This window comes from Coenobita brevimanus, chromosome 115, assembly GCF_032717465.1.
Source record: "Coenobita brevimanus isolate Jiangsu-jjx chromosome 115, ASM3271746v2, whole genome shotgun sequence".
Taxonomy (NCBI): Eukaryota; Metazoa; Arthropoda; class Malacostraca; order Decapoda; family Coenobitidae; genus Coenobita; species Coenobita brevimanus.
In genome coordinates this window covers 1,607,908-1,635,000 of record NC_137068.1, presented here as the reverse complement: position 1 = coordinate 1,635,000, position 27,093 = coordinate 1,607,908, and the positions used below count along the sequence as shown (strand labels likewise).

Here is a 27,093-nt window from a genome sequence, read left to right as displayed (position 1 = left end):
ACACACCAGAAAATTCCCCCACTCCCCCTCAAAAAAAATAAATAAATAAAATGATAATTGCCAGAACTAAAATGCCATTAAATTTAACATCAGAAGACAAAAGATCAAGTAAAAATGTAACTATAACTGACACGGCAAAATATTGCACAGAATCAACTCAAATATTAACTTATCTTTTGAGTTTTGATTTGAAAAAGACTAAAGATTAATAATTGGAAATTACAGACTTGCAACAGGCTGATCACTAAAAATTAAAATCATCTTACTCATAACAGAGCTACAAATACTTCACTGACCATGCCAAAAATGTTAAAAATTTTGAAAAAGATTGGCGAAAAAAATTATTTTATACAATACAGCTCCAAATACGTCACTGATTAAGCCAAAAATTAATAAATTTCGAGTTTTTGATTCGAAAAACCAATCACTACAAATTACTGTCATTCTATACCTAATAGCAATTTTTTTTTTTCCTCCTTAACTGCGGGGCGTCACTTTCGTAATGCTAGGGCGCAATGGATCATACCGCGGGGCGTCACTTTTGTGATTCTGTGTTATTTTGAATTCGCCCGGGCTTACAAGTGGTGGCTTGTATCATCTATCAGTACTGCCAATGTCCAACACTAGTCAGCTCTTCTAATCTCATCTGTACTCCCATCCATTGTTGACAATTTAGCCATTTTTCCCCGTTCTTGACTCTCCTCCCTCCCTCCCCTCCATTACCCTCTCCTCTCCCCTGCCCAACCACACTGCACTAAGCAAATCTTCACTGGAATTCTCCACTGATTTCATCCATTGAAATAAGCCCTATGCCCTATTCTTATACAAAATAATATATACAAAAAAGAAATAAGGTAAGTGATGGTGCCATACACCTGGAATTGCCGAATTATCACCTGAGAACACCTCATGTGCACTCGTTCGTTAATTTCCCCCCGTAATTTCCCCTTGAAATATGCCGTATAATCTAATCCTGTAATAAAAATATATATAAGGGAGAAGCCTAAGCGATATTTACATTCACCTGGAAATACCTATTTTTTTATGTATTGTCGAGATTTCCTACCAATTATTTCATAGCATGTAAATTAGCAGCTGTCACCCTATTGACATTGTCAAACCTTGCCTGCCCATTTACGCCACATCGTTCAGTTCCTTGTCATCCTCCGAGATGAAACCATGTCGCACTTGCGCCCCACCATTTCCGTCACTTCTGTGCCCATTGCAAAGGGCCCTGTGACCTCTACCCCTACAAAAACTCGTGTGGGAAGCAGTAAAGGACTAAGTGACTCAGCAGTGGAATGTGAACTGGCAGAATTATCAATGATAATGATGGATCATTTTACATATAACACAATTAAAAATACTTCATTGATAAAGCCAAAAAATAATAAATTTTGAGTTTTTTATTTTAAAAAGACTAACAAAATTATTATGATTTTATATACTACAGCTCCAAATATTTCAATAAGCCAAAAAGTAATAATTTCGAATTTTTTATTCAATATGGACAGATCACTGAAAATTACTATCATTCTATACCTAATAGTTTTTTTGTTTGTTAATTTTTTAAAGCGAGGAAGAAGGTACCAAAAGCCAGGAGCCCAAAAACCAATCATTCAATGAAAAAACGGAAACAATACAACAGACAGCCAAATTCAAGATCCAATCATTTCGAGATGCCTGGACACATTGCATCTGAAAGACTGGAGATCAAAGAGGTAAGAAATACAAGCAAAGGAAGACAGTTCCAGAACTAACCTGTTGTATAAAAGAAGGACTAGGAAAACGGTTAACCATTGCAATAGACAGGTGGACAGAAAAGAGATGAGATATTGTTGCTAGACAAGTACAGGCATACCCCAGTTTAACAACCTAATTGATTAGAAGAAACCCGATCGTTAGACAGGATATCGTATATCAGGGTACATTTAACATGTATTTCAACGTGGACCGTTTACCAGCCTGGAGTTTTCCAACAAACCAAGCTCAAACCCACCCAAATGAGCCCAAAAACATGTTTATACCTAATCTAAATGGCCTAACAGCTGTCAAGGAAACTAACCCAAGCCTAACACCTGTATGTAACTCACTAAAACAAACAAACAAAATCTGAAAATCATCAAATATAAGTTTGGAAGACATGAAACTTTGTAAACTGTACCCCTAAATGATAATGTTCATCCCATCTATGACTAAAACACATTAGTCTAAGTTTAAAAACAATTAATAAATCAACCTAAAACCACATTACCGGTAATCTAAGTTCAAAAACAGTTTATAAATCAACCTAAACACACAATCTTAGTCTAAGATATCATCAAAACTGGTAAAAAAAAAAAAATTTAAACCCATCGTTAAAGCAGTTTGGACATCGTTACGCAGGGTATGGTTGTATTTCTATCATTAAGCCGGGGTATCGCTTCTAGAGGTATCGTATATCGAGGTATTACTCTATGTTTAAAGATGATGCAGGATTGGGCTGGATATTATTAAACATTAGTGGGTTAGACTTTGACTGGTTCATAGGTGTAAGAACCGAGTTATTGACACATTAAAAACAAGATTACTTTTACCCCAATCAAAGATACTGGCCAAGTGACACATTAGGTGTGCCACTTAAAGTAGAAATAGAAAGGGATAAAGATGTAACAGTGAGGCAATGAGAAAGAGGTTAAAGGCAGCCAGTAAAACGAGAAGAATTAATGAGATGAAAAGCCTTTGACTACACCTTGTTAAGGGCTGTATGTGGGGAACCTTCCCACACATGAGAGTTGTACTCTACACAGGGGCAAACAAAACTCGTGTATAAGGTCAACAACTGTGCAGGGATAAAGGAGGTTCGAGGTCGGTTAAGCTCATCCGATCTCCTGGAAGCAGATTTGATCTTTACAAGATAAATCTCGAGACAATGAAAACCCAAGTACAGGCATACCCAGTTTAACAATTTAATCGATTGGGTAAAACCCCATGGTTAGGCAGGGAATCGTATATCAGGGTACTTTTAATATGTATTTCAATGTGGACTATTTACCAGATTTGGGTTTCCCAACAAGCTCAAACCCACCCAAATGAGCCCAAAAACATGTATATAGCCAATCTAAATGGCCTACCAGCAGTCAAGGAAGCTAACCCAAGCCTAACACCTATAAAATAACTCACTAAAATCAAAATATAAAATCTGAAATCGTCATATATAAGTCTGGAAAACATTAAACTTAGTAAAGTGTACCCAATAATAACAATGTTTACTCCACCTATGGCTATAAGACATTAGTCCAAGTTTAACCCACCACGTCCCACTGACGTATATATACGTCACACGTCCACACTTTTTGTCAGTCAGTCCCATTGACGTATATAAACACACGTCAATTGCAAGGTCCCTAATTTGCACAATTTTCAATTCTCGCGAATGATTTTTGGTACGTATACACGGGACACCTTCCTCTACAAGATGCCAGGCAGGGACAATGCCTTACCCCGCACGACCTCCTCCACCCCCCCTTACGCCATTGTCATGGCAATTCACCTGTTACCAGTGACCTGGCAAGTAAAGACATCTCTTGCCACAGTACAAAATTCAGGGCCAGAGTGATTCCCCAATCGATGACAATGTTGAGGACAAAGTTTACGTAGCATTAGAGGAAGAAACAGTCATAAATGATGATCCGGTAATGTCGCCAAAAAAGGTCAGGTATGTTGATGCGTTTGGTGAGAGAAAAGCTTATATTGCCTATATTACTGTGTGAATACCAATATACTCTCGTTCTACATATAAATTCGTACCAAATAAATACTGTCTATGAGTGGTGTGGAATAGTTACCCTCCCATAGAACTCATTTTCTTTGGAGCCAGCCTGATAGAAAACCCAGTAATGTATGGGGTACTGGTACCTGTATTGAGTATTTTTTAAACCTCAAAAATGAAAGATATCTCTATGAATTTTTGATGTTTTTCACCAAAAGCAGAGGTTTAAGCCAAAAAAAAAAAATTCTTTCAAATCGGTAGGGATTGGGGGGAGTCAGTGGTGGTAAATAGGTTGGGACGAGACGGGTTAAAAACAGTTTATAAATCAACCTAAAAACACAAGTTTAGTCTAAGATATCATCAAAATTGCTATATATATATATATATATATATATATATATAAAAGGAAAACCAAAACCCATCGTTAAACTGGGGCTTGGACATCGTTAGGCAGGGTATGGCATTATTTCTACCCCAATTGTCAAGCAGGGGTATCGCATCTAGGGTTATCGTATATCGACGTATTACTCTATGTTTAAAGATTACACAGGATTGGGCTGGATATTACTAAACATTAGTGGGTTAGACTTTGGTTGATAGGTGTATGAACTTAGTTTTTGACGCATTAAAAACAAAAAAATTAATTTTACCCCAGTCAGAGATACGAGCCAAGTCAAACATTGCATGTGCCACAGTCTCATCCCTTGTTTGTTAAAGTAACTGCTGATATGGAAGCTGAACAAGCAAATGGAAAGTTGAAGGGTGGACTCTTCAGCGTATGAGTGGATAGGGTTAGACGTACAGCTTACAATGTCATTGTTCAAAAAAAGGAAGAGAGTTGGTGACAGGACAGAGCCCTCAGGAACATAACTACTGATAGATCTAATAGAAGAATGGTGGCCATCTACAACTGCAGCTATAGATCAATCAGAAAGGAAGCTAGAGATGAAGGCACAGATACAAGGATAGAAACTGTAAGAATGCATTTTGGAAATTAAAAATTTATGCCAGACTCGATCAAAAGCCTTTGAGATGTCAAGTGAAAAATCCAAAAATTTTGCCAAAATTTTGCTAAAGTCTCGAAAGGAGGATCACCAGGAGTCTGAAAGGTAGGTGAGATCACCAGTGGAGTGTCCCTAATGGAACCCATACTGATGATCAGAAAGAAGGTTGTGATAGGAAAGATGCCTTTAATTTTATAAAGAATAGGTTTGAGAACATTTGAGATAAACGATGTTAAAGCAATTGGGCAATAGTTAGAGGCTTGGCAAGGATCATCCTTCTTTGGGACACGCTGAATGAGCTACAAGTATTTCATTGATTATGCTTAAGGCGGGGGAGGGGGGGGGGGGGATGGACTTCTGGATTCAGACAAGACTGAGCACAAAAAAATACCATCATCCTATACCAAATACAGCTACAAATACTTCATTACTTTAAAAAAAAATTATCATAAAATTTTACTTTTTGCTTCATAAAATACTACCTATCTATCTACTGACAGACACATTAATCCCATAAATGGAAGCTAAAATAAATCGTCTCCATTTCACCACGTTCCCCACCATGTCAATTCCCTCCTCCCAGCTCACACCCCTCTCTCTCATATACCTCTCCACTCCATCCCTCCATCTCATCCTTGGCCTCCCCCTCCCTAAAGACAAGTTACTATCATTGCACACCTAATACATCTCCAAATACTTCACTGATTATGCTAAAAAAATTTCATAAATTTCGTGTTTGAATCGGAATACACATCACAAATAATTAACATTCTACACATTATACAGCTCCAAATACTTCACGCATCATGCCAAAAAATGTCAAATTTCGGGTTTTGTACTCGAAACACTGAAGACAAAAAATTACTTTCATGGTATTCCTATTACAGGAACAAATACTTCACTATGGGAGCAGGGCAGTGAAATGGCGGGGGACAGGGCGACTTGTTTGTGGGACAGGGCGATTTGTTTGTGGCCACCCCAAACGGGATTGAGGCGTCTGGCAATAGATAGATAGATAGAAACAGACCAGGAAAAAAAAAAAAAAAAAAAAAAAAGAGAGAGAGAGAGAGAGAGACTGACTGACTGACAACTGGGGGGGGGGACGACGGCAGCATCCCCCTTACCTCCCCCCCCCCCAAAAAAAAATAACAATGACAGCCAAAACTAAACGTCTGAAAAATTTGGCTTCAGCCTCACATAATGAAAACTTGGGTAAAAAATGTAACTGACACGGCAGAATCCTGCACATAAGCACAATGAAATACCATACATTTTGAGGTTTTGATTTGGAAGAGAGTGAAGACTAAAAACTGGGGGATTATAGTTTCAACACAGAATGATAACTAAAAATTAATATCATATTACACATAACACACACAAATACTTCACTAATGACACCAAAAAATAATAAATTTTGAGTTTTTGATTTGAAAAGGACTGATCACTGAAATTACTATAATTTTATATAATACAGCCAAAAATATTTCGCTGAGCCAAAAAGTAGTAAGTTTCGAGTTTTTGATTGAAAATGGACTGGTCACTGAATATTACTGTATTCTAAACCTTTTTTTTTTTTTCTTTTTTAAATGCAAGGAAGAAGGTATCAAAACCTGGCAGCCCACAAACCGTTCCGTCCATGAAAAAATGGAAACAATACAACACACAGCCAAATTCAAGATCCATTCATTTCGAGATGCCTTAACACTGTGACAGGAAAGATGGGAGAAATAGGAAGATAGGAGGGCAGGCACAAAAAAAAAAAAAATGATAAAGGCTTACTTTTTCCTAAGCCTTTATCATTTTTTTTCTGTGCCTGCCCTCCTATCTTCCTAATTCTCCCATCTTTCCTGTCACTACTTATTGCTTTTCTTTCTGTTACAGGTGACTTTACATTGAGTGACAAGCCAAATGGTTTCCTGTAAGCCAAGAAACCATTTACAACGCTGGGTGGTAACCATATAACCAAACCATTGCCTGCTCCCTACGTGTCAAGTGGGTTGGTGGAGGGTTAGTGCCCCTCCCTGTAAAACAAATAACTCAAGAGTCAAATGGCCACCTCGTACGGGATTGTGGCATCTGGCAATAGATAGATAGATAGATAGACTTTTAACTAGAGATCACACAAAGTAAGAAATACAGACAAAGGAAGACAGTTCCAGAGTTAACCTAATGCATAAGAGAAGGACTGGGAAAATGGTTAACTACAGGGTTCCCACTCTCTGGTCAGCAAAAAATTTCCCTGACTTCTCCAGGAATTTTGACAAAATTCCAGGTATATTTTCATACTTTGCTAAGTAAATTTTCAACTGTAATTTGATATATTTTTTAATGTGGCCTCCAATTACTCTTGAGTAAATTTTTACATCTATAGTGGTTTACACATTAGTGTACTTCTTTACTTTCCCACATTACCCAAGAGTAAAACCTCCCCTTCCAGCCACACCAACAAGCCTTGTATCGGAGCCAAAACTCTACAGACACTGACGAATAAAAATAAAGATATCCTTTACAGCAAAGAATAGTTGATTGTTTCTAAAATGATACAAGGTTTCCACAATGATACAAGGCTTTCTCCACCTTTTTTTTTTTTTTTATGAATGACTTCATACTACTTAAATCTTTAAAAAAGCACAACATCTAAGTTATGATACTGAGTATTAAAATCAAGATCTACAATTTCTCTTGAAATACTTGAAGGTGACAAAACTGACTTCGTATATGACTAGTAAGTAATACTTTCTTGCAACAAAACTGACTTTGAAGACATAAGGTACAAAACTTACATTTTAAATAAGGAATACATTTGAGTAAATGATTTACTCATATGTCCCTGAATGAAAAAAAGTATTACCAAAGAAGTGCAGAGAAACTTGAAGAGAACCAAGCCAACCTACATTGAGGTACTGGAAGGCATTTAGAATGGCTTCCATAATCTCAAATTATACCAGCTCTGGAGGCAAGGGGTGCCAAACACTTTCAGCCTAACATCCTCTTTGTTCTGTCCTTTTTTAAATTTTTGATGAATAACATGACTAAAAGATTCAACACTGATTAGTAAAAATCACCCTGAGGAGTGAAGATGCCATAGCCATTCAGTTTACAATTAATCTTAACATGTACATATAGAACAAAATAGTACAAAATGCACCTTAGCATAAACCTCAATTTTCACCAAAAATTTCCCAAACTTATCCATGATATTTTAAAAAAAATTACAATATTCCCTGACTTTCCCCTAACTGGAAACTTTTATTTAGTTTTTCAGGTTTTCCAGAGGCGATGGGAACCCTGTAACTACTGCATTCGAGAGGTGGATAGAATAGGGATGAGAGTTTGTTGCTACAAGGGTGGCGCGCACTTGTCGTAGTGGTGGACGGATGCAAGCAGATACTTCAGAGGAGCAGTGACCATTAAAGCAGCAATAGAAGGGGATAAAGATGGAAAAGTGCGGCAAAGAAGAAAGAAGTTGAAGACAGCCAGTAGGAGTAGGAGAGTTAATGGGATGAAAAGCCTTTCACTCCACCTTCTTAACCCTTTAAGTCCGGGTCGGGTCTTAAGACGGGTTCTCTTGATGGATTCCGGGTCGGGACTTTTGAGTAAAAGAGCCTCAGGCAACGGGTGGCATCGTTTGATACCCCCAACCTTCCACGTTGCACTCAGAGGGGTCTGGGCTCTGACGTCATATGTAAACAAACCTGCTGGTACAAATGTACCGGGTTTTAGGGTGGATTTTTTTTTTATTTTCGCATTTTATGCTCAAATAATTACCTAAAAATGACTCATAAACCATAAGATAATTTTCTACAAACAAATATATGCCTAAAATCCTTCAAAAATATGCTGTAATAACAGTACATGTGACCGATTTTTTTTTCACGTCTGCAACGCGCGGAGGTTAGGCAGCGCGATTGTGCGTAGCGTGGAGTTAGAGGGAAGTCTTCACTTTTCGCCCTCAGCACAGTATTCAGATGAGATGGCAGAACCGGACAGCAATTTGCAGAACTCTGAAGTGACTAGTAGACTTGATGAAGAGAGGGAAGTGCATGACATCACCGATTTTGAAGGATTTTCCGACAGTGATACACAAACTCCGTCAACCTCAGGGGTATCAGTGAGTAGTGCTGGCGTGAAACGGGTTATCGCCAGGTTTGGAGTACGATAGTGATGACCAGGAGAGTGGTAGTGACAGTGAGGGGATGGCACAGAGAGTGGTAGTGACAGTGAGGGGATGGCAGACAGTGACAGTGATGGATTTATTCCCGTGAGTGACGAGAGTGATGATGATTCAGACCTAAGTGATGATGATGATGATCCCAGGGTGTGTGACCCTCCCCGTAGGCCTGGTGGTATTGGTAGTGCTGGTGGATCTGGGTTTATCTGGGCAAATGGTGATAGATTCATACCAAATTGCTATAGATTTGATGCAACTCACAGTGGAGTGACAAGGGCTGCTGGAGTAGACAAAAACAGTTCTGAAATGGAGTATTTTCTCCTGTTTTTTGATGGTGAAATTCTTGATTATTTGGTACAAGAAACCAATAGATATTATCAGTTCATGAAGGACAAACATCCTTTTTCTCCACACAATAAAATGAAACGTTGGTATGATACCAGTGTACCTGAAATGTACACATTTCTTGCACTCACTCTTCTGATGCCACAAGTAAAGAAGCAAAATGTTCGTGACTACTGGAACCGAGATCCACTGATTCATACCCCAATATTTCCCAAGTACATGCCCAGGGACAGGTACCAGCTACTCATGCGATTTATTCATTTCACAGACAACAACCATCCCAGTACTGATGACCGCCTTTGAAGGTTCGTCCAGTAATTGAAAAGATAAGGGAGCGTATTCGCTCCTTCTTTGCACCCTATCAGAAACTTGTTATTGATGAAAGTCTCATTCTGTTCCGTGGCAGACTTATATTCAAGCAATACATTCCCTCCAAAAGACACAGATTTGGAATAAAATTTTTTTGTTATTTGTGACTGCCTAACTGGCATAGTGTTAGACATTATAGTGTACACTGGCACTGATATTGATGTACCTGCAAGAGATCCCCTAGGATTTTCTGGCTCTGTGGTAAAAAAATTGATGGCACCATTTCTGAACAAGGGACATGTTTTGTATACTGATAATTGGTATACTTCCCCATCCCTGTGTAGTTTCCTTCATGATCATAACACTGGTAGTTGTGGGACAGTCCGGAAGAACAGGAAATATCTTCCAAAGTTTGGAGGACGTAGTGCTCGAGGAACCTGTGAGCTCTACAGAAGTGATCCTTTGCTGTGTGTCAGATGGACAGATAAACGGGAGGTTTGTATGCTGAGCACCTTCCATCGTGGCAACTTGATTCCATCAGGAAAAGTGGACTATAGAACAAAAGAACCAGTCCTCAAACCGGACGTAGTAACTGATTACACAAAAATATGAGACTTGTTGACAAGTCGGATGCCCAAATAGGGTACTGTGGAGTGTATCAGACGTGACCGTAAAATGGTACAAGAAGTTATTTTTTCATATGGTTGATTTGTCAATGCTGAATGCCTACCATATGTACAAGGCAGAAACCCAAAAGAAGAAGTCACTGAGGCACTTTGTTCTGGAAGTGGTGAGACAACTGCTCACCAAGTATGGAACACTGAACAAAGACCGTCCTGGACGCCACTCTGAACTAGCTGCTGACAGACTTGTAGCAACGGGATTCGCCAATAGGCACTATCTACAAAAGCTGCCTTCAACACATACCCGAAAGACTGGACAGCGATCATGTCATGTCTGCCTTCATTCTGTGAGAAAGCCGCGGAAGAACAACCGAGTGAGCACATGGTGTAAAGAATGTGGTGTCGCACTATGTTTTGAGTGTTGGCGTGACTACCACACACTTGCAAAGTTCTAGCCAAACAGAAGTAATGGATAACAAGAAGAAAAGTTTTGTTGAATGAGAGGAAATAAGTTCTGTTCTGATTAGTGGAAGCACAGGTAAAAGTTCAGAAGTTGAAATTAGTTTTTTGAATATGGAAACAAGTTATGTTTTGAAAATAATTGTACACAGAAGCAAGAAATAAGTTTTTCTAATAAGAAAAGAATGTTCTGTTCAAACTATAAGAAGAAGAAAAGTTTTGTTGAATGAGAGGAAATAAGTTCTGTTCTAATTACTGGTAGCATTAGTAAAGTTCAGAAGTTGAAATTACAATTTTTTGAATATGGAAACAAGTTCTGTTTTGAAAATAATTGTACACAGAAGCAAGAAATAAGTTTTTCTAATAAGGAAAGAATGTTCTGTTCAAACTATAAGAAGAAGAAGAAAAGTTTTGTTGAATGAGAGGAAATAAGTTATGTTATAATTACTGGTAGCATAAGTAAAGTTCAGAAGTTGAAATTACAATTTTTTGAATATGGAAACAAGTTCTGTTTTGAAAATAATTGTACACAGAAGCAAGAAATAAGTTTTTCTAATAAGGAAAGAATGTTCTGTTCAAGCTATAAGTGAAAACACCAGATAGAAAAAAGTTGTTTGTTTACTTTCTGCGGCATCCTCATGGATTACCCATACTGCATTCATCAGCTTCATCAGCTGTAATTTCAGTAATGGGTAGGTAAAATATATTTATTTTATTATTTTTATTGATATTTCATCATTATCCATCATCCCAAACACATAAATCATAAAAATATGACATGTCAAATTTCCCGAAACTTTTGCCTCCCGGGGCATGTCTGCGGATTCTGAATTGCCTCACAGAGGGGTTAAGAAGAGCTGTATGTGGGGAACCTCATCACACATGAGACTTTACTCTAAACAGGGACGAATAAAACTTAAGTTTAAGGTCAACAACTGTGCAGGGGTAAAGATGGTATGAGGTCAGTTTAGTATGCCCAATCTCTTGGAAGCAGATTTTACAAGAAATGTAACATGATCTTTCCAAGACAAATCCCAAGAGAATGAATCCCCAAGAACAGGCATACCCCAGTTTAACGATCTAATTGGTTAGGTAAAACTCAATCGTTAGGCGCGGTGTAGTATATCAGGGTACTTTTAACATGTATTTCAATGTGGATAGTTTACCAGCCTTGGGATTCCAACAAACCAAGCTCAAACCCACCCAATCGAGCCAAAACACATGTTTATACAATCTAAATGGCCTAACAGCTATCAGGGAAGCAAACCCAAGCCTAAAACCTCTAAATAACTCACTAAAACCAACAAATAACATCTGAAAATCGTCAAAAATAAGTCTGGACATTAAACTTAGTAATCTGTAAAACACAATGATAATGTTCACCCCCACCTATGGCTAAAACAAGTTAGCCTAAATCTAAAAACAGTTTATAAATCAACCTAAACACACAATTTTAGTCTATCATCAAAAATCGGTAAAAAAATCAAAACCCATCGTTAAACTGGGGTCTGCCCATTGGTAGGCAGGGTAAGGTTGTATTTCTAAATCCATCATTATTTTGGGGTCAATTATGAATTGAATTGGAATTGATGCGAAAAATGCATGAATTGGAATTGAATTGAATTGAAAAAAAATATTTTCAAAATAATTGAATTGATTTGGAATTGATATCGAAATAATTAGAATTGAATTGGAATTGATACCAATTAATAGCATGAACTGATAAGAATTGATACCAATTAATAGCAATGAATTGATATGAATTGACTGATGTTACTGAAAATAAATATTGTGATCAGACATTATAAAATACTGTATAGTTTACTGGCAACTTGGCAAGTGCCAACAATGTATGCATAAAATAGCTTAATTTCAATTATATTGTGATGTATGGCAACATTGTTCATGTAATCATATCACAGTAGGCCTGGTAAACTTAAACTATGTTCTTTACATATAGCCTATGTTTTAATAATATAGGCTATTTAAGAATGTGTTCTTTTCCTTATAATTGTCTCTACAATTATTAAAAAAAAATGTTGTATGATGTCATGTTCAAGAATGGCAGGTTTGAATCCTGTCAGTTTGCCTGGATGAGCTGGTGTGTACATGTCCAGTACATGTCCTGCCTAACCTGCCATACCCTGATGGCCAGTGTGCAAAGTTCAGTAGTGTGGTGGAAACCACTGGCAGCTGGTCTATGATAAGTGGCTTACTCTGCTTTAAAAAACAAATCCTGTGACAAAAATGCCACTAAAATCGAATGTACATAGCCATTTCAACATGCCTTCTAGTTCTAGTGAATGCAAACCAGGAAACCTTAAAGCTGTTTGCCGTCACTGTAACCAGCCTGTTGGTTCACCCCACTGATGGCTAAAAGACATTAGTCCATGTTTAACCCGCTGCGTCCCACTGACGTATATATACGTCCACACTTTTTGTCAGCCAGTTCCGTTGACGTATATAAACGGCATCAATTGCAAGGTGCCTAATTTGCACAATTTTCAATTTTCGCGCGTGATTTTTGGTATGTATACACGGGACACCTTCCTCTACAAGATGCCAGGCAGGGACAATGCCTTACCCCGCATAACCTCCTCCACCCCCCCCTTACGCCATTGTCTTGGCAATTCACCTGTTACCAGTGACCTGGCCAGTAAAGACATGTCATGCCACGGTATGAAATTCAGGGCCAGAGCGATTCCCCAATCGATGACAATGTGGAGGACGAAATTTACGTAACATTAGAGGAAGAAGCAGTCATACATGATGATCAAGTAATGTCGCCCAAAAAGGTCAGGTATGTTGATGTGTTTGGCGAGTGAAAAAATGCTTATATTACCTATATTACTGTGTGAAAACCAATATACTCTCGTACTACATATAAATTCGTGCCAAATATATAAATACCATTTATGAGTGGTGTGGAATTGTTACCCTCCCATAGAACTTGTTTTCTTCGGAGCCAGCCTGATAGAAAACCCAGTAAGGTACGGGGTACTGGTACCTGTATCGAGTATTTTACACCTCAGGTGAGCGATTTCTCTATGAATTTTCGATGTTTCTCACCAAAAGCAGAGGTTTGGGGGGGGGATTTTTTTTTTTACAAAATTGGTCAGGGGGGGGGGGGGGGGTCAGTGGTGGAAAATAGGTCGCAACAGGGAGGGTTAAAAAGAAATCAACCTCAATACACAATTCCAGTCTAAGATATCATCAAAATTTGTATAAAAAAAAATAAATAAAAATTAAAAAAAATAAAAACCCATCGTTTAACAGGTGTTTGGACATCATTAGGCAGGGTATGGCTGTATTTATACCCTAATCGTCAAGCCGGGGTATCGCATCCAGGGGTAACGTATATCGACGTATTACTCTATGTTTAAAGATGATGCAGGATTGGGCTGGATATTATTAAACATTAGTGGGTTAGACATTGACTGGTTGATAGGTGGAAGAACCGAGTTTTTGACGCATTAAAAACAAGATTACTTTTACCCCAGTCAGAGATACGAGCCAAGTCAAACATTAGGTGTGCCATAGTCTCATTCCTGTTTGATGAACTGTCGAGATGGATGCCGCAGGAAGCGAATAGAAAGGTGAAGGGTGGAATCATCAGCATATAAGTGGATAGGGTTAGATGTAAAGCTTAGAATGTCACTGTTCAATAAAAGGAAGAGAGTTGGTGATAGGACAGAGCCCTCAGGAACATATCTAGAGACAGAACAGTGGCCGTCTACAACTGCAGCTGTAGAACGACCAGAAAGGAAGCTGGAGATGAAGGCACAGATACAAGGATAGAGGACAGTTTGGAAATTAAAAACTTAAGCCAGACTCGATCAAAAGCCTTTGAGATGTCAAGTGCAATGGCAAAGCTTTTGCCAAAGTCCTGAAAGGAGGATGACCAGGAGTCTGAAAGGTTTGTGAGAGGATCACCAGTGGAGTGTCCCTCAGGGAACCCATACTGATGATCAAGAAGTTGTAATAGGAAAGATGCTTTAACCCCTCCATGGCCGAAGGCCCGGAATTTTCCGTGCACCCCAGGCCAACGCTTGGGCCATTTTTTAAAGTTTCGAAAATTGATTTTTTTTTTTTCTTGCCATATTGAAGAGAGTTCAGATGCACCTAACAGTGCAAATCTCAGCTTCCTAGATGCATTTTGTGGCTTCCAATGAAGCGCGGAAGTTGCAGAAATATCAGCAACTGATGTCACCGCCCAGGGGCTCTGCCGTATTGCAACTGGGCAGGTGTTATTTATTTTTTTTTACCTCTCAAAACAATGTGAATGGTACTGAAATGTTGTGCATATATGAGACATGATGATATCGAATGATTTCAGTACATAATCTGTTTGGAATGGCTGAAAAAAAAAAAAAAAAAAAAAGTTATGAATACATTTTCACCTTTTTGATATAAAATATGTTTATGGTAGTTTCGAGTTATTTTTTACGTTATTGTTGTGCCCATGTTTGGAAAAGGGAGTGAAAGAGTTGAATTTTCAGTCCTAAATGAGAAAACTGCATGTCCTCCAATGCTAGACTCTGCCACGGAAGAATGAAGTGGAGGGTCAGATCCGATTAGCAATACGGAAGTTGAGTTGCAACTTCCAGCTCCCACACCACGAGCACAGATAAAAATAGAATTGTAGTGCAGTATCAGAACTAAGAATAAGTCTAATTATTACGAATACAGATACAAAGCAGAAATAAGTACGTTTACAGACGGGAAAACGTATTTTTTCCACCATAACATGTTCATCTTTATCATTTTACCATATTATTTTTGCAATATATATTGCTGTCTCGTAAACAGGGTGGTTGTGTGTGTTTTGCAAGGGAGGAAAATGATTGTATTTTCGGTCTGGGTCGGATAATGGGTGTAACTGTGTGTGTTTAGGCATGGTCACGGGCTAAAAAAATCATACCTCCACTCGTCACGACAGCAGGTGGTGAACCGACACATGGTACGTGAGAGGGTGAATTCAAGGTCAGTCTTATGTCCCAGATTTTCGTTCACTTCCAAAAAGTTTTCACACTTTTCTACAAGTTGCACTGCATCAAATGATCCAAACCATTACAACAAACCTGAGCAAATAGGTAAGATACCAAGACAAAAATGTATTTTTCTCTTATTATCATGTCTTATTGTATGTGCCTGTATTACTTCATAATCGTAAACAGGTGGTAGTGTGTGTTTTGCAAGACAAAGATGATATGTTCTGCTTGGGTCGAAATAAAGGGTGTAGTTGTGCTTGTTAAGGCATGGCCAGGAGCGAAATAATCGAAAATCCACTCATCACAGCAGCAGACTCTGAACTGCTTGATGGGGTGTATGGGAGTGTAGTGTAGGTCAGTGTGAAGATGTTCAGAACGTTCATTCACTTCCCAAAAATTTTCGCAGTTTTTTATAGGCCGCACTCAAACAATGTCTGCGGCCATTGACTGGCTAAACGTCATTCGACGTCAGCGGCCACGGAGGGGTTAAATTTTTTTAGAGATAAAGTACATGATCTATTGAGATACAGGATGTTAAAGCAATTGGGCAATAGTTAAAGGGCTGGGAATGGTCACTCTTTTTTGGGACAGGCTGAATGAGCTAAGCATTTCACTGATTATGCTTATGTGGGGAAAAAATTTTTTTTCGAGTTCTAGGTTCAATAAAGACTGAGCACAAAAATTACCATCATCCTATACCTAATACAGCTACAAATACATCACTGACTATGCGAAAAAAATATGATAAATTTTGAGTTTCTGATTCAGAAAATACTATCTATCTATCACCAGACGCCTTAATCCCATGAAGGGAGGCCAAAACAAATCTTCTCCATGTCACTTCCCTCCTCCCAGCTCACACCCCCCTCTCTCATATACCTCTCCACTCCATCCCTCCATCTCACCCTTGGCCTCCCCCTCCCTAAAGACAACGAGTTACTATCATTGCACACCTAATACAGCTCCAAGTATTTCACCGATTATGCAAAAAATTTGATAAATTTCGAGTGTTTGATTTGGAATACAGTTACCTCTCAACTAACACGAGTTTAAATAACGCGTTTTCGTTTCAACACGAGCAAATATTTAAGGAGATATGTTTAACTAACAACAGTTTCTCGATTTAATGCGACTTTACACGTGTGATGGTTTCAAATTAGCCACGCGCGCCTTGGACAGTCCCGAGATGATAGACCGTGTGTGGCAGTTTATGCATAAATACAATTTTTTATTTGTCTGTTGCTTAAACTGGTTTTATTCGAACTATATTTGAAAATGAAGTTTGGCCCCATTCTGAGCAATTTGGCTAATTTTCGGACAAAATTTGGCCAGGAAAGTGATGGTAGATCTAAACTGTTACAACTTGATGCTGCAGAACAGAAAGAAGAAAACCACTCAGACCAAGATAGAGCAGTCCTTTATGAAGAAGACAGAAAACTTAAGGGAGTTATCTTCATCACCAGTAACACGGGAGTCAGAGGAAGAGGAAGGGCAGCAGAGCAAGGAGGGACAACAAATTTAGGGTGGGAAGCGGCAGGAGGTGGGGTAGCGGGGTAAGGAGGGACAGCAGCAGATGACGAGTTATGCATAGATGAAGTGAGACTGTGTTGTTATTGTCTGTGACCTACTTATTGTAATGAAAATGTTGCTTTTACTGTAGTGTTTTTGTGACCTACTAATGCATTAATAATGTAGAGGAACTTTCACAATGCCATGAATGAAGCAGAATTGAAAGAGAACCACGTAAAAAACCAAAAGATTATGTATTTGGGGAGAAGTAATCAACGCTTCGGCCCAACTAGGGCTCAAATGTTGTTTATTTCTCCCCAAATATACTGTTCTTGTTTTTTACGTGGATTTTCCTTCAAATTAATATTGTTGCTTTAAAGTTTAGAGTAGTATAACTCCCCAAATGGGTAGACTTTCCCAGAGTCCAGAAACGTAACCCCCAATATTACCATTGTTTCTAATGGGAAAATTATGTTTTATAAAATGCGTTTTTAACTAACGCAACCTCTCCAGGAACCTAACCCTCGCGTTATTTAAGAGGTTACTGTACACTCATCACAATTAATTAACGTTATACATGTAATTCAGCTCCAATTACTACACTGATTATGCCAAAAAAATGTCAGATTTCGCGTATGTAATCGAAACACTTAAGACAAAAAATTACACTCCTTATATTCGTATTATAGGTACAAATACACTCAAACCTTGATTAAAGGGACTAAATGGGGATTTAACTTGTCCCTTACTTGAAAATGTCCATTGTTATCACATATGAAATGTAAAAATTGTTTCACATTAATATGATTATGAATATTATTTAACAGGTACTGTATAAAGAAACATATCAATGTGTATAACCCAGACATTACCTATCATTTTTGAATGGTCTTGTCCGTTTGTCAGGTAGAATAAGGAGTCCCTTAAATCTGAATTCCCTTAAATGAAGGTCCCTTAAATCGAGATTTGAGTGAACTTCACTATGCCAAACAAATATCATAAACAGACCAATAATAATGAGGTTAAAAAAAAAAAAAAAAAAAAAAAAAATGACAACGATTGGGGGGGGGGGGGGGAGAAAAAAAACTGACCACGATGGGGGGGGGGGAGGTAACATGACAGCAAATTCCCCCACATACCCCCCAAAAATAATAATACTGACAGCCACAACTAAACGTCAGAAAAATTTGACTTAGCCTGACGTGACGAAAGACTGGGTAAAAATGTATAACTGACACGGCCGAATACTGCACATAACCACAATGAAATACCGTAAATTTCGAGTTTTTGATTCGGAAAAGACGGAAAGACTAAAAATTGGGGGGTTATAGTTTCAACACAGAATGATCGCTAAAAATTAATATTTTACACATAACACAGCTACAAATACTTCACTGATTAAGCCAAAAAATATAATAAATTTTGAGTTTTTGATTCAGAATACTGATCTGTAAAAACTACTATCATTTTAACACATACCACAGCTGCAAGTTCTTCACTGATAATCCTCTCAAATATAAAAAATGTCGAGTTTTATATTTGGGAAAAAAATTGGACTGAAAGTTACTCATTCAATGCACCTACTTCTTTTTTATTATCATTATTATTTTTTGTTGCACATACTGGACGGTCTCTCAATGTTCAGGAACGATTATCAAGACAGCAGGATAAATTGTAAATACGGTAGGTATTTCCTGCCATACTAACTCACATGAACATTTTTCTACTTTAATAAATGGTAGTATTGCAATAAAAGAGGCAGTAGTATAATAATTAATGATAGTAAAGTCATAATTCCTTCAATATAATAGTAATAATAATAATAATAATTTGCATGGATTATAATAATAATAATAATAATAATAATAATAATTTGCATGGATTAACCCTTTAACCGCGGGTATTGTTTTGGTCTGACTGTCCTCTCCCGCGGGGGTTTCAGCCAAATGTAAACAAACCTTTAAACCTTAATAACTCTGCACAGAATAAAGCTAGAGAAAAAAAATATGGTACCATTAGAAAGTACTAACCTTCAGCTTTCCATTGATGTAGGTTTCATGACTTTGTTGACTTTCACAGGACGGGCAGTGCCGTTAGAAGTGAGGGGTGTAAAATCACTATTTTTCGCTCACACATCATTACCTTCGCTCATACACCATTACCAAATGCCAACCTCATTCTGATAATAATACTATAAACATATATGAACACTGCACATACGATAAACACCCACTCTGTGTTCACTGAGGCAGGTAAAAGGCACTGTAATTGCCTGCACTTCACTGCCACATCAACATGTGTTGTCACTCACACAGCTGGACAGATACTGATGCGCGCTTGGTCAGGGGTGGGGTGGGGGGCCCAGGGGGGGGAAGAGGGAGGTGGGGGTCGGCTGGAGTGAAAGAACTTAATAGCTACTCTCCCTTGAAACAATTGGCGCACGGAAAAAACGCGGGGTATTCAAAATATTCACAAACATTCGAGAATGACACCCGCGGTTTGGTCCAGTTTTTGCAACGTCATTCTGGAATGACACCCGCGGTTAAAGGGTTAATGCCAATAAAGAAAATGTAATATGGTAACTAGGCAACATATAAATAGGCTATGGTAGTGTAATAAATCGTTAAATATATAACAAATGTAAAAAGAAATGGTTATAAATGTAATAAAGCAGGTGGATAATAAAGTAATGTAATAAGTAGCAATGTAACAATAAAACTATGGTAATGTCATAAAATCCTTAAATATAAAAGAATAATTGTTTGCAAGGAAATACAATAAATGGCAATAAAATGTAATAAGGTAATTAGGTAATGCACAAATCTAATAATAAGTAATAAGGTAACTAGCTAATAAAATTATAAAAAATCCTTAAATGTATGAAATATGCAAAGAAATAGAAATGGTAAAATATAATAAAGTAGCCAAGTAATAAATATAATAAAGTATCTAGGTAATAAACTGTAGTTAACTAGGTAATAGACTAATATAAATCCTTAAATGAAATATGCAAGGCATTATAAATAGTATAAAATGTAATAAAATATGCAAGGCATTATAAATGGTATAAAATGTAATAAAGTAACTAGATAACAAATCTATCTAACTGGGTAATAAACTAATATAATAAATCCTTAAATATATGAAATAGGCAAGGAAATGTAAATGGTAATAAAATGTAATAAAGTATTGTAAACGCAATAAAGTAACTAGGTAATAATATGTAATGAACTAGGTAACAGACTATTATAATAAATTCTTAAATGTATGGACTATGTAAGGAAATGTAAATGTTAATAAAATTTAATAAACTAGGCAACAGAGTAATGCAATAATGTAAAAAAATACTCAAGCCTCATACTTACTTTGAACACCTTCTTTAATAAGCATAAAAAGCAAAAATGAAAAAAAAAGTAACATGAACAATTGCAGAAAGGAATATCTCTCCACTTTTTGGCCGAAGAAATACTTAACACTTACATAATATTCTGAAAGTGTGTTGATGTTCATATACATCACTTATGTTTCAAAATAATTGTTCAATGACTTGCTATTTATCATTCGTAAGGCAGTGGATTGATATTTTTGTCTGCAACCGTACAAAAATTTGAATCAGCGTACTCACCAGGATATGGCCTTCTCCCCCACGTCTATCCTCACACACTAAAATATGATGGTACTAACAGGCAGGAGGTGTGACAGTGGAATATGCTGTGGTAATATTATAAAAGGGCTAACTGTAGGGAGAAAGAATGTGTTGGCAAGAGCAGACAATGTAATGCAGATGTGTTGGTAATGGTGTCATACTGTCAATAATAGTGTTAAGTGTGAAACTGTCAAAATAAGTGACAAATTAGGTGTAGAATTAAGTGTCAAAATAATAAGTGTTAAATTGTCAGTGTCAAATTAACAGCATCAAATTAACTGTCCAAATTAGTGTACAAATAATAAGTGTCAAATTAAGTGTCAAACTGTGTCAAATGAAGTTTCTAATTGCTTCAGAGTAATAGTGCCAAATTAAGTGTTAAATTAAGAAAGCTCTGGTGATCTATTAAATACAGTAATAATGTACAATAAAATAATGTTACTGTACCAGCTCGTAAACCTCTTTTAATAATAAAACAAGGAAAAATGTGTGCTATTAATGTCAATGTATTAATAAATTTTAAGGTAGTAGTCTGTAATAAATGCAGTACTGATGTAACAAGTGATGGCAGTGTACTAACTTAAGCACATTATCTAATAAAGTATTGTAATGAATCTGACAGCAATGCAATAAAGGAACCAAAGAAGAATTAATAAAAATAATTGTACTGTACTCATCTGAACAAATTTCCTGTGTAATAAATGTGGTAGCAATGAGACAGAAGATTAAAATAGAGGAGAATCTATATAACAATGCACTTGTACTAATCTAAAGTAACGTAATAATTCTGGCAGCTGTGATATAACGAGATAAAATAGAGCCAATACAATAAAGTAATGGCATTGTACTCGCCAAGGTACACTTTCCAATATAGTAACAAATCTGACTGCAATGAAATAATAATCAAAAAGTAAAGGTGAATAATACAGAAATGAGACTAAGCCACCTAAGCACACTTTCTAATTAACTAATAAATCTAGCAGCAATGCTATCATGGTCAGAAAATAAAAGCAAAAAAAAAAAAGTAATGGCAGTGTAGTCATTACAGCATATTTTCTGATAATGTACTAATTTTGGTATCAATGTAATAAAAACTATAAATAAAAGTAATGATCCCATACTGACCAAAAAAGTAATGGCAGCGTACTCACCTCAGCAAATTTCCTAATTATGTTATAAATCTAGTAACACTGGGATATAAAAAAAAAATAATAATAAAAAAAAAAAAAGCACTGAACTCACCAGAACACATTTTCTAACAATGTAATAAAATAAATCTGATTGCAATGTGGTAGACATGGCTAAAAATTGAGGAAAAAAAAAAAAAAAATATATATATATATATTATGTAATGGCTGTGTAATCACCCAAGCACATTTTCTAATAAAGTAATAAATCTGACAGCAATGTAATAAAGGTTCAAATTAAAGGAGTAATAAAATAATGGTAATGTACTCACCACTGTACCTTATTATACCTAAATAAAACACCTATGTGTATCTTGGTATACTAATAAAGATAAAACACTATAGACTAAAATAACTAATAATAATCCCTCCTATCTCTCCTTTACTTTTATATAACTAAAAAAAAAGCCTATTATAAGTAATGTAATAATATAACAATAAAGTAATGTAGCTGAACTCAGACACCTTCTCCTTAATGTAATAACAATAATGTGGTTATACTCACTTCTTTAAGTAATAAAGCAATAAAGTAATGCAGTTATACTCCACCTGCTCCTTAATATAACACTAAAGTAATAAGGTTATACTCACTTCGGCTCCTTACCCTTAGAGTAAAAAACAATAAAGTAATGCGGTTATACTCACTTCTCCAACGTATCCTTCAAGTATTAACACTAAAGTAAAGCGCTTATACTCACTTCTGCACCTTATCCTCTATGCAATAAAGTAATGCGGTTATACTCACTTATGCACCTTTTCCTTACTGGGTATAACCTTCCCCTCGGTGTATAACTTAGCATACTCAATTCCCTGGTCGAGGAAGGCCTGGGAGAGAGGTGGGAATATACTTTGTTACTGAGAATAGTTTGATGAGGTAGAGTATATCGATCACGTATAGTCAAAAAATGGTTACTCGTACAATGAGAGAGAGAGAGAGAGAGAGAGAGAGAGAGAAACAAGCTAAATACACTGCACACACCACACAAACATTACCGTCTTTGCGAGGTGGTCCGGCCTTAATGCTATAACTAAGCCTAATCACAGAAGAGACAAGGATAGCACATCAAAAGGTTCTCTCCCCAACCCCCCAAACCCTCCAGCACTTGACATACAGGAGAAATTAATGAGAAGTAGCACCTTGCAGGACTGGAAAAAACAAAATTTCATAGGAACGGCTGAAAGCAGTACCAGAAAAAAAAAAAAAAAGCATGCAGTCATACAATAATAATAAATTTAAGATCTATATGCATTTTCCTTTACTTTTTAAAAAACTGAGTTTAACCTAAATCATTTTTTTTTTAATATGAGCTTTGAGTGTGACATTATCATCACCTTTCTAGACTGACTACATTACATAAGAACTGTGCATACAAAAATATCTATCTTTATGTTTCAACACTACACACACACACCCACAAAGTTATATATTAAGGCAAACTTCAAAAACTGCTGGGAGAACTGTGTGGGACAGTTAGTGTAGTTATCAGGTGTGGACAACAGTCAGGACCTTTCTAAGCCTTTATCCATCTCTGCACAGACCTCGAGATCCTAACTTAAACGGGAGGAAAAAGGATAATAATACATACCTTAGGATCATAGTATCTGTTGGTATTGGTAAGGTCAACAACAAGACCTAAATTGTGGCAGTGGTCGGTGAGGGTCCGCGGGCTCCACCATCCTGCGCCTTCAACCTTATTCATGATGCCCTGAAATTACAAAGACAAAACGTATTACAATCTCACCATTAGTAGTCGCAATCGTCGCCGCCGCCCCAGCAGCAGCAACGGTAATAGTGTGTGTAGTAGTAGCAGTAGTAAACGGAGTACAATAGGCTGAGTCGGATGGTCGTAGCACCATAAGTTACACTGACAGCCACGTTACTGGCCTAGTCACGTAACCCTGACTCACCCGGAGCACTGAATGAAAAGAAAGTGGAAAAAAGTACTGACAGAAACAAGACAGGTAACAAAACTCCCTGAGAAATGAGGGAACAGAGAAAGTGAGGGCAAAAAACAGTGACAGATAATTGGTTAACAAGTCTCCATGAAAAGTAACAGAAGGTGAAGGTATAAAAGTGATAAAAACCAAGATAGATAACGAAAGTCTCGGTGAAAGGTAACAAAGAACGTGAAGGTTAACACAGTACAAACAGAAGACAAACAAAAGTCTCAGAAAATAAGGAATGAAGAAGGTGAGGGCAAAAGGAGTGAGAGAAGTAAGGGAAAAAAATAGGAACAAGATAGGGTAAACAAAAGTCCCTCAGAAAAGTTGGAATTGAGAAGGTGAAGGTGGGACAATAAACACTGAATTAGAAAAATGTCCAGCCAGGTCTTAAAGATGCTGACGGAGGCGGCAGAAAAGACACTTGAGGAAGAGGATACCACATGAGGGGAAGACATTTGAGGAAGAAAACACCTCTGGATCTGTGTATTACGGCATCTTGTCAGATGTAATACTAGTGAATGCTAGGCTAGGAAAACCTCGTAGACCTTGATGGTATACATTATGTATGGGTACACCGACCATGCAATGGCTGAATCAAGTTCAATTTGATCTTAAACACAGACAACTAACACTGGGGCGATGTTAAAGACTGGAAAGTACATTACCTCTACACAAACACAAACACACACACACACACACACACACAACCATTCTGAAAATTGTCAATCAGCCAATGATGACCACACAGGCAGCAGGAAAGAATGACAGAGAGAAGCATCAGACACATCTAGCCGAGACGGAAGAAACAGCAAATATCCGACTGGCTTTTCTTCTTACATGAAACTTTCTAAGTATACCTCACTTTCTAATGTCAATATGGAATTTAGTGCAACACCATTAACGTGTAATTCTCTGAACTCTCATAAGGCAGAACCATTCAGAGAGAGAGTGCCATGAGGAGGAGACAGTGATCATGGGCGACTGGCTATCAGACACCCCTCTCCTCCCACACGCAAAAAATTTTGGAAAAATCGGGGAGGGAGCGAACCACTACCTCAACACACTATCACGTGTGTGGATACAAATAAACTGACAAGTGAAAGGTAAGCGAAGCAATGGCAAAATAATAATAAAAATGATTTTACTTTACTACTGCTGTCTCCAGATGATTATATTCAGCTTAGGGGAGACTTTCCAAACAAATGAGATATACTGTATAAGCCGATAAAGCCTTGGTCCAATAGAAAGGACGGAACTGGGTATTTGCTAAAGTTAATAAAGAGTAGATTCCTGGAGATCAGACGAATAAGCATCGCGACTATAAGCCAGAAGGCAGAGGGTGATACATTAACCCCTTAACTGCGGGGCGTCACTTTCGTGACGCTTGGGAGCAAGGAATCATACCGTGGGGCGTCACTTTTGTGATTCTGTGTTATTTTGAATTCATCCAGGCTTTCAAGTGGTGGCTTGTATCATCTATCAGTCCTGCTAATGTCCAACACTAGTCAGCACTCCTAATCTCATCTGTACTCCCATCCATTGTTGACAATTTAGCCATTTCTCCCCGTTCTTGACTCCCTTCCCTACCTCCCCTCCATTACCCTATCCTGTCGCCTGCCCGGCCGTGCTAAGCTAAGTAAATCTTCCCTGGAATTTTTCACTGATTTCATCCATTGAAATAAGCCCTATGCCCTATTCTTATACCAAATAATATATACAAGAAAGAATTAAGGTAAGTGAGGGTGCCATACACCTAGAACTGGCTAATTATCACCTGACAACACCTCACGTGCACTCGTTCGCTTATTTTCGCTGTCTATTTCCCCTTGAAATATGCCGTATAATCTATTTTTGTAATAAAAATATATATAAGAAAGGAAGGGAGAAGCCTAAGTGATATTTACATTCACCTGGAACTACCTAATTATTGCAGGCCACCACACCGTATTCTATGCTAAGTAAATCTTCCCTGGAATTTTCCACTGATTTCATCCATTGAAATAAGCCCTAGGCCCTATTCTTATACCAAATTATATAGACAAAAAAGAAATAAGGTAAGTGATAGTGCCATACACCTGGAATTGGCTAATTATCACCTGCCAACACCTCACGTGCACTCGTTCGCTAATTTTCGCTGTTTATTTCCCCTTGAAATATGCCGTATAATCTATTTTTGTAATAAATTTACGTATAAGGAGGGAAGGGAGAAGCCTAAGTGATATTTACATTCACCTGGAACTACCTAATTTATTATGTATTGTCTTGGTTTCCTGCTAATCATTTCATTGCTATATACTAGCTTGTCTAATAAGGCTGAAGTTAGTAGTATTGCACTCACCCTAGCCAGGCGGCAGGAGGCCACCACTATCAGTTCACTGTCGTCTTTCAAAGTGAGGGTATGTCTGATTCGCTCCTGCTAACATCCGCCCCTTTTTGGCCCCATGCAAAGGGCCCTGTGACCTTTACCCCCTACTAAACCTCGTGTGGAAAGAGGTAAAGGGCTGACAATTAAGAGTGACTACGATCTTTTTATTGAGTAAAACAGTGCAAGTGGAATTGTCAATAATGTGTAAACAGCAAGTGAAAGTAATGAATGTAAATATACGTGAACAGTGGAAGATAGTTTTATAAGTTACTTCAAGTGACAGTGCATAAGTGTAAATAAAATAGAAATGTAAATAACGTAAATAAAATAGAGAACGTAAATAGGAATGTAAATGAGTAGTATTATAAGAATAAGAGTATATACCCTTGGAGTGATGAAAGTGAAAGTTTCACTCTAGCATGTATGAATACTATGAATTATGAGAGTGAAGGTGAAAGTGACAGATTCACTCTCAATGCTAGTATACAGGACGAGAAAGTGAATCCTACGTATTTTACTGAAAGAAATTGAATGCCCACAGTGACAATAAACTAATACTACTGAAGGAAACTTATGGATGAAGACTGTAGATATATATAAGTGTTATATAGTATCAGAAATATAAACTATGAGTGTTTTTATGAATAATAAATGACAGAACACCAACGGCGAACTAGCGCAAGTGGGAAGGTCATGCGCCCTCGTAATTTTCATTGCTTTCACAGTGTTTTTTTTTTGGAGTATGGATTCCAAACTATTTAAGAATCATAGAATAGTGTTTCTAGTGAT

General features: G+C 37.4%; 1 protein-coding gene across 1 annotated transcript in view; it reads right to left on the bottom strand.

Annotated features, from left to right (window-relative positions):
• Window positions 1-27,093, bottom strand: part of LOC145418635 (uncharacterized) — a 409,304-nt gene that overhangs the window by 116,914 nt on the left and 265,297 nt on the right. The window contains exons 3-4 of the mRNA XM_080286998.1: window positions 23,582-23,701; window positions 22,741-22,820 (exon numbers count right to left, since the gene is read on the bottom strand). Coding sequence (XP_080143124.1) covers window positions 22,741-22,820; window positions 23,582-23,701 — 200 coding nt within the window. The remainder of the gene's footprint in view (window positions 1-22,740; window positions 22,821-23,581; window positions 23,702-27,093) is intronic.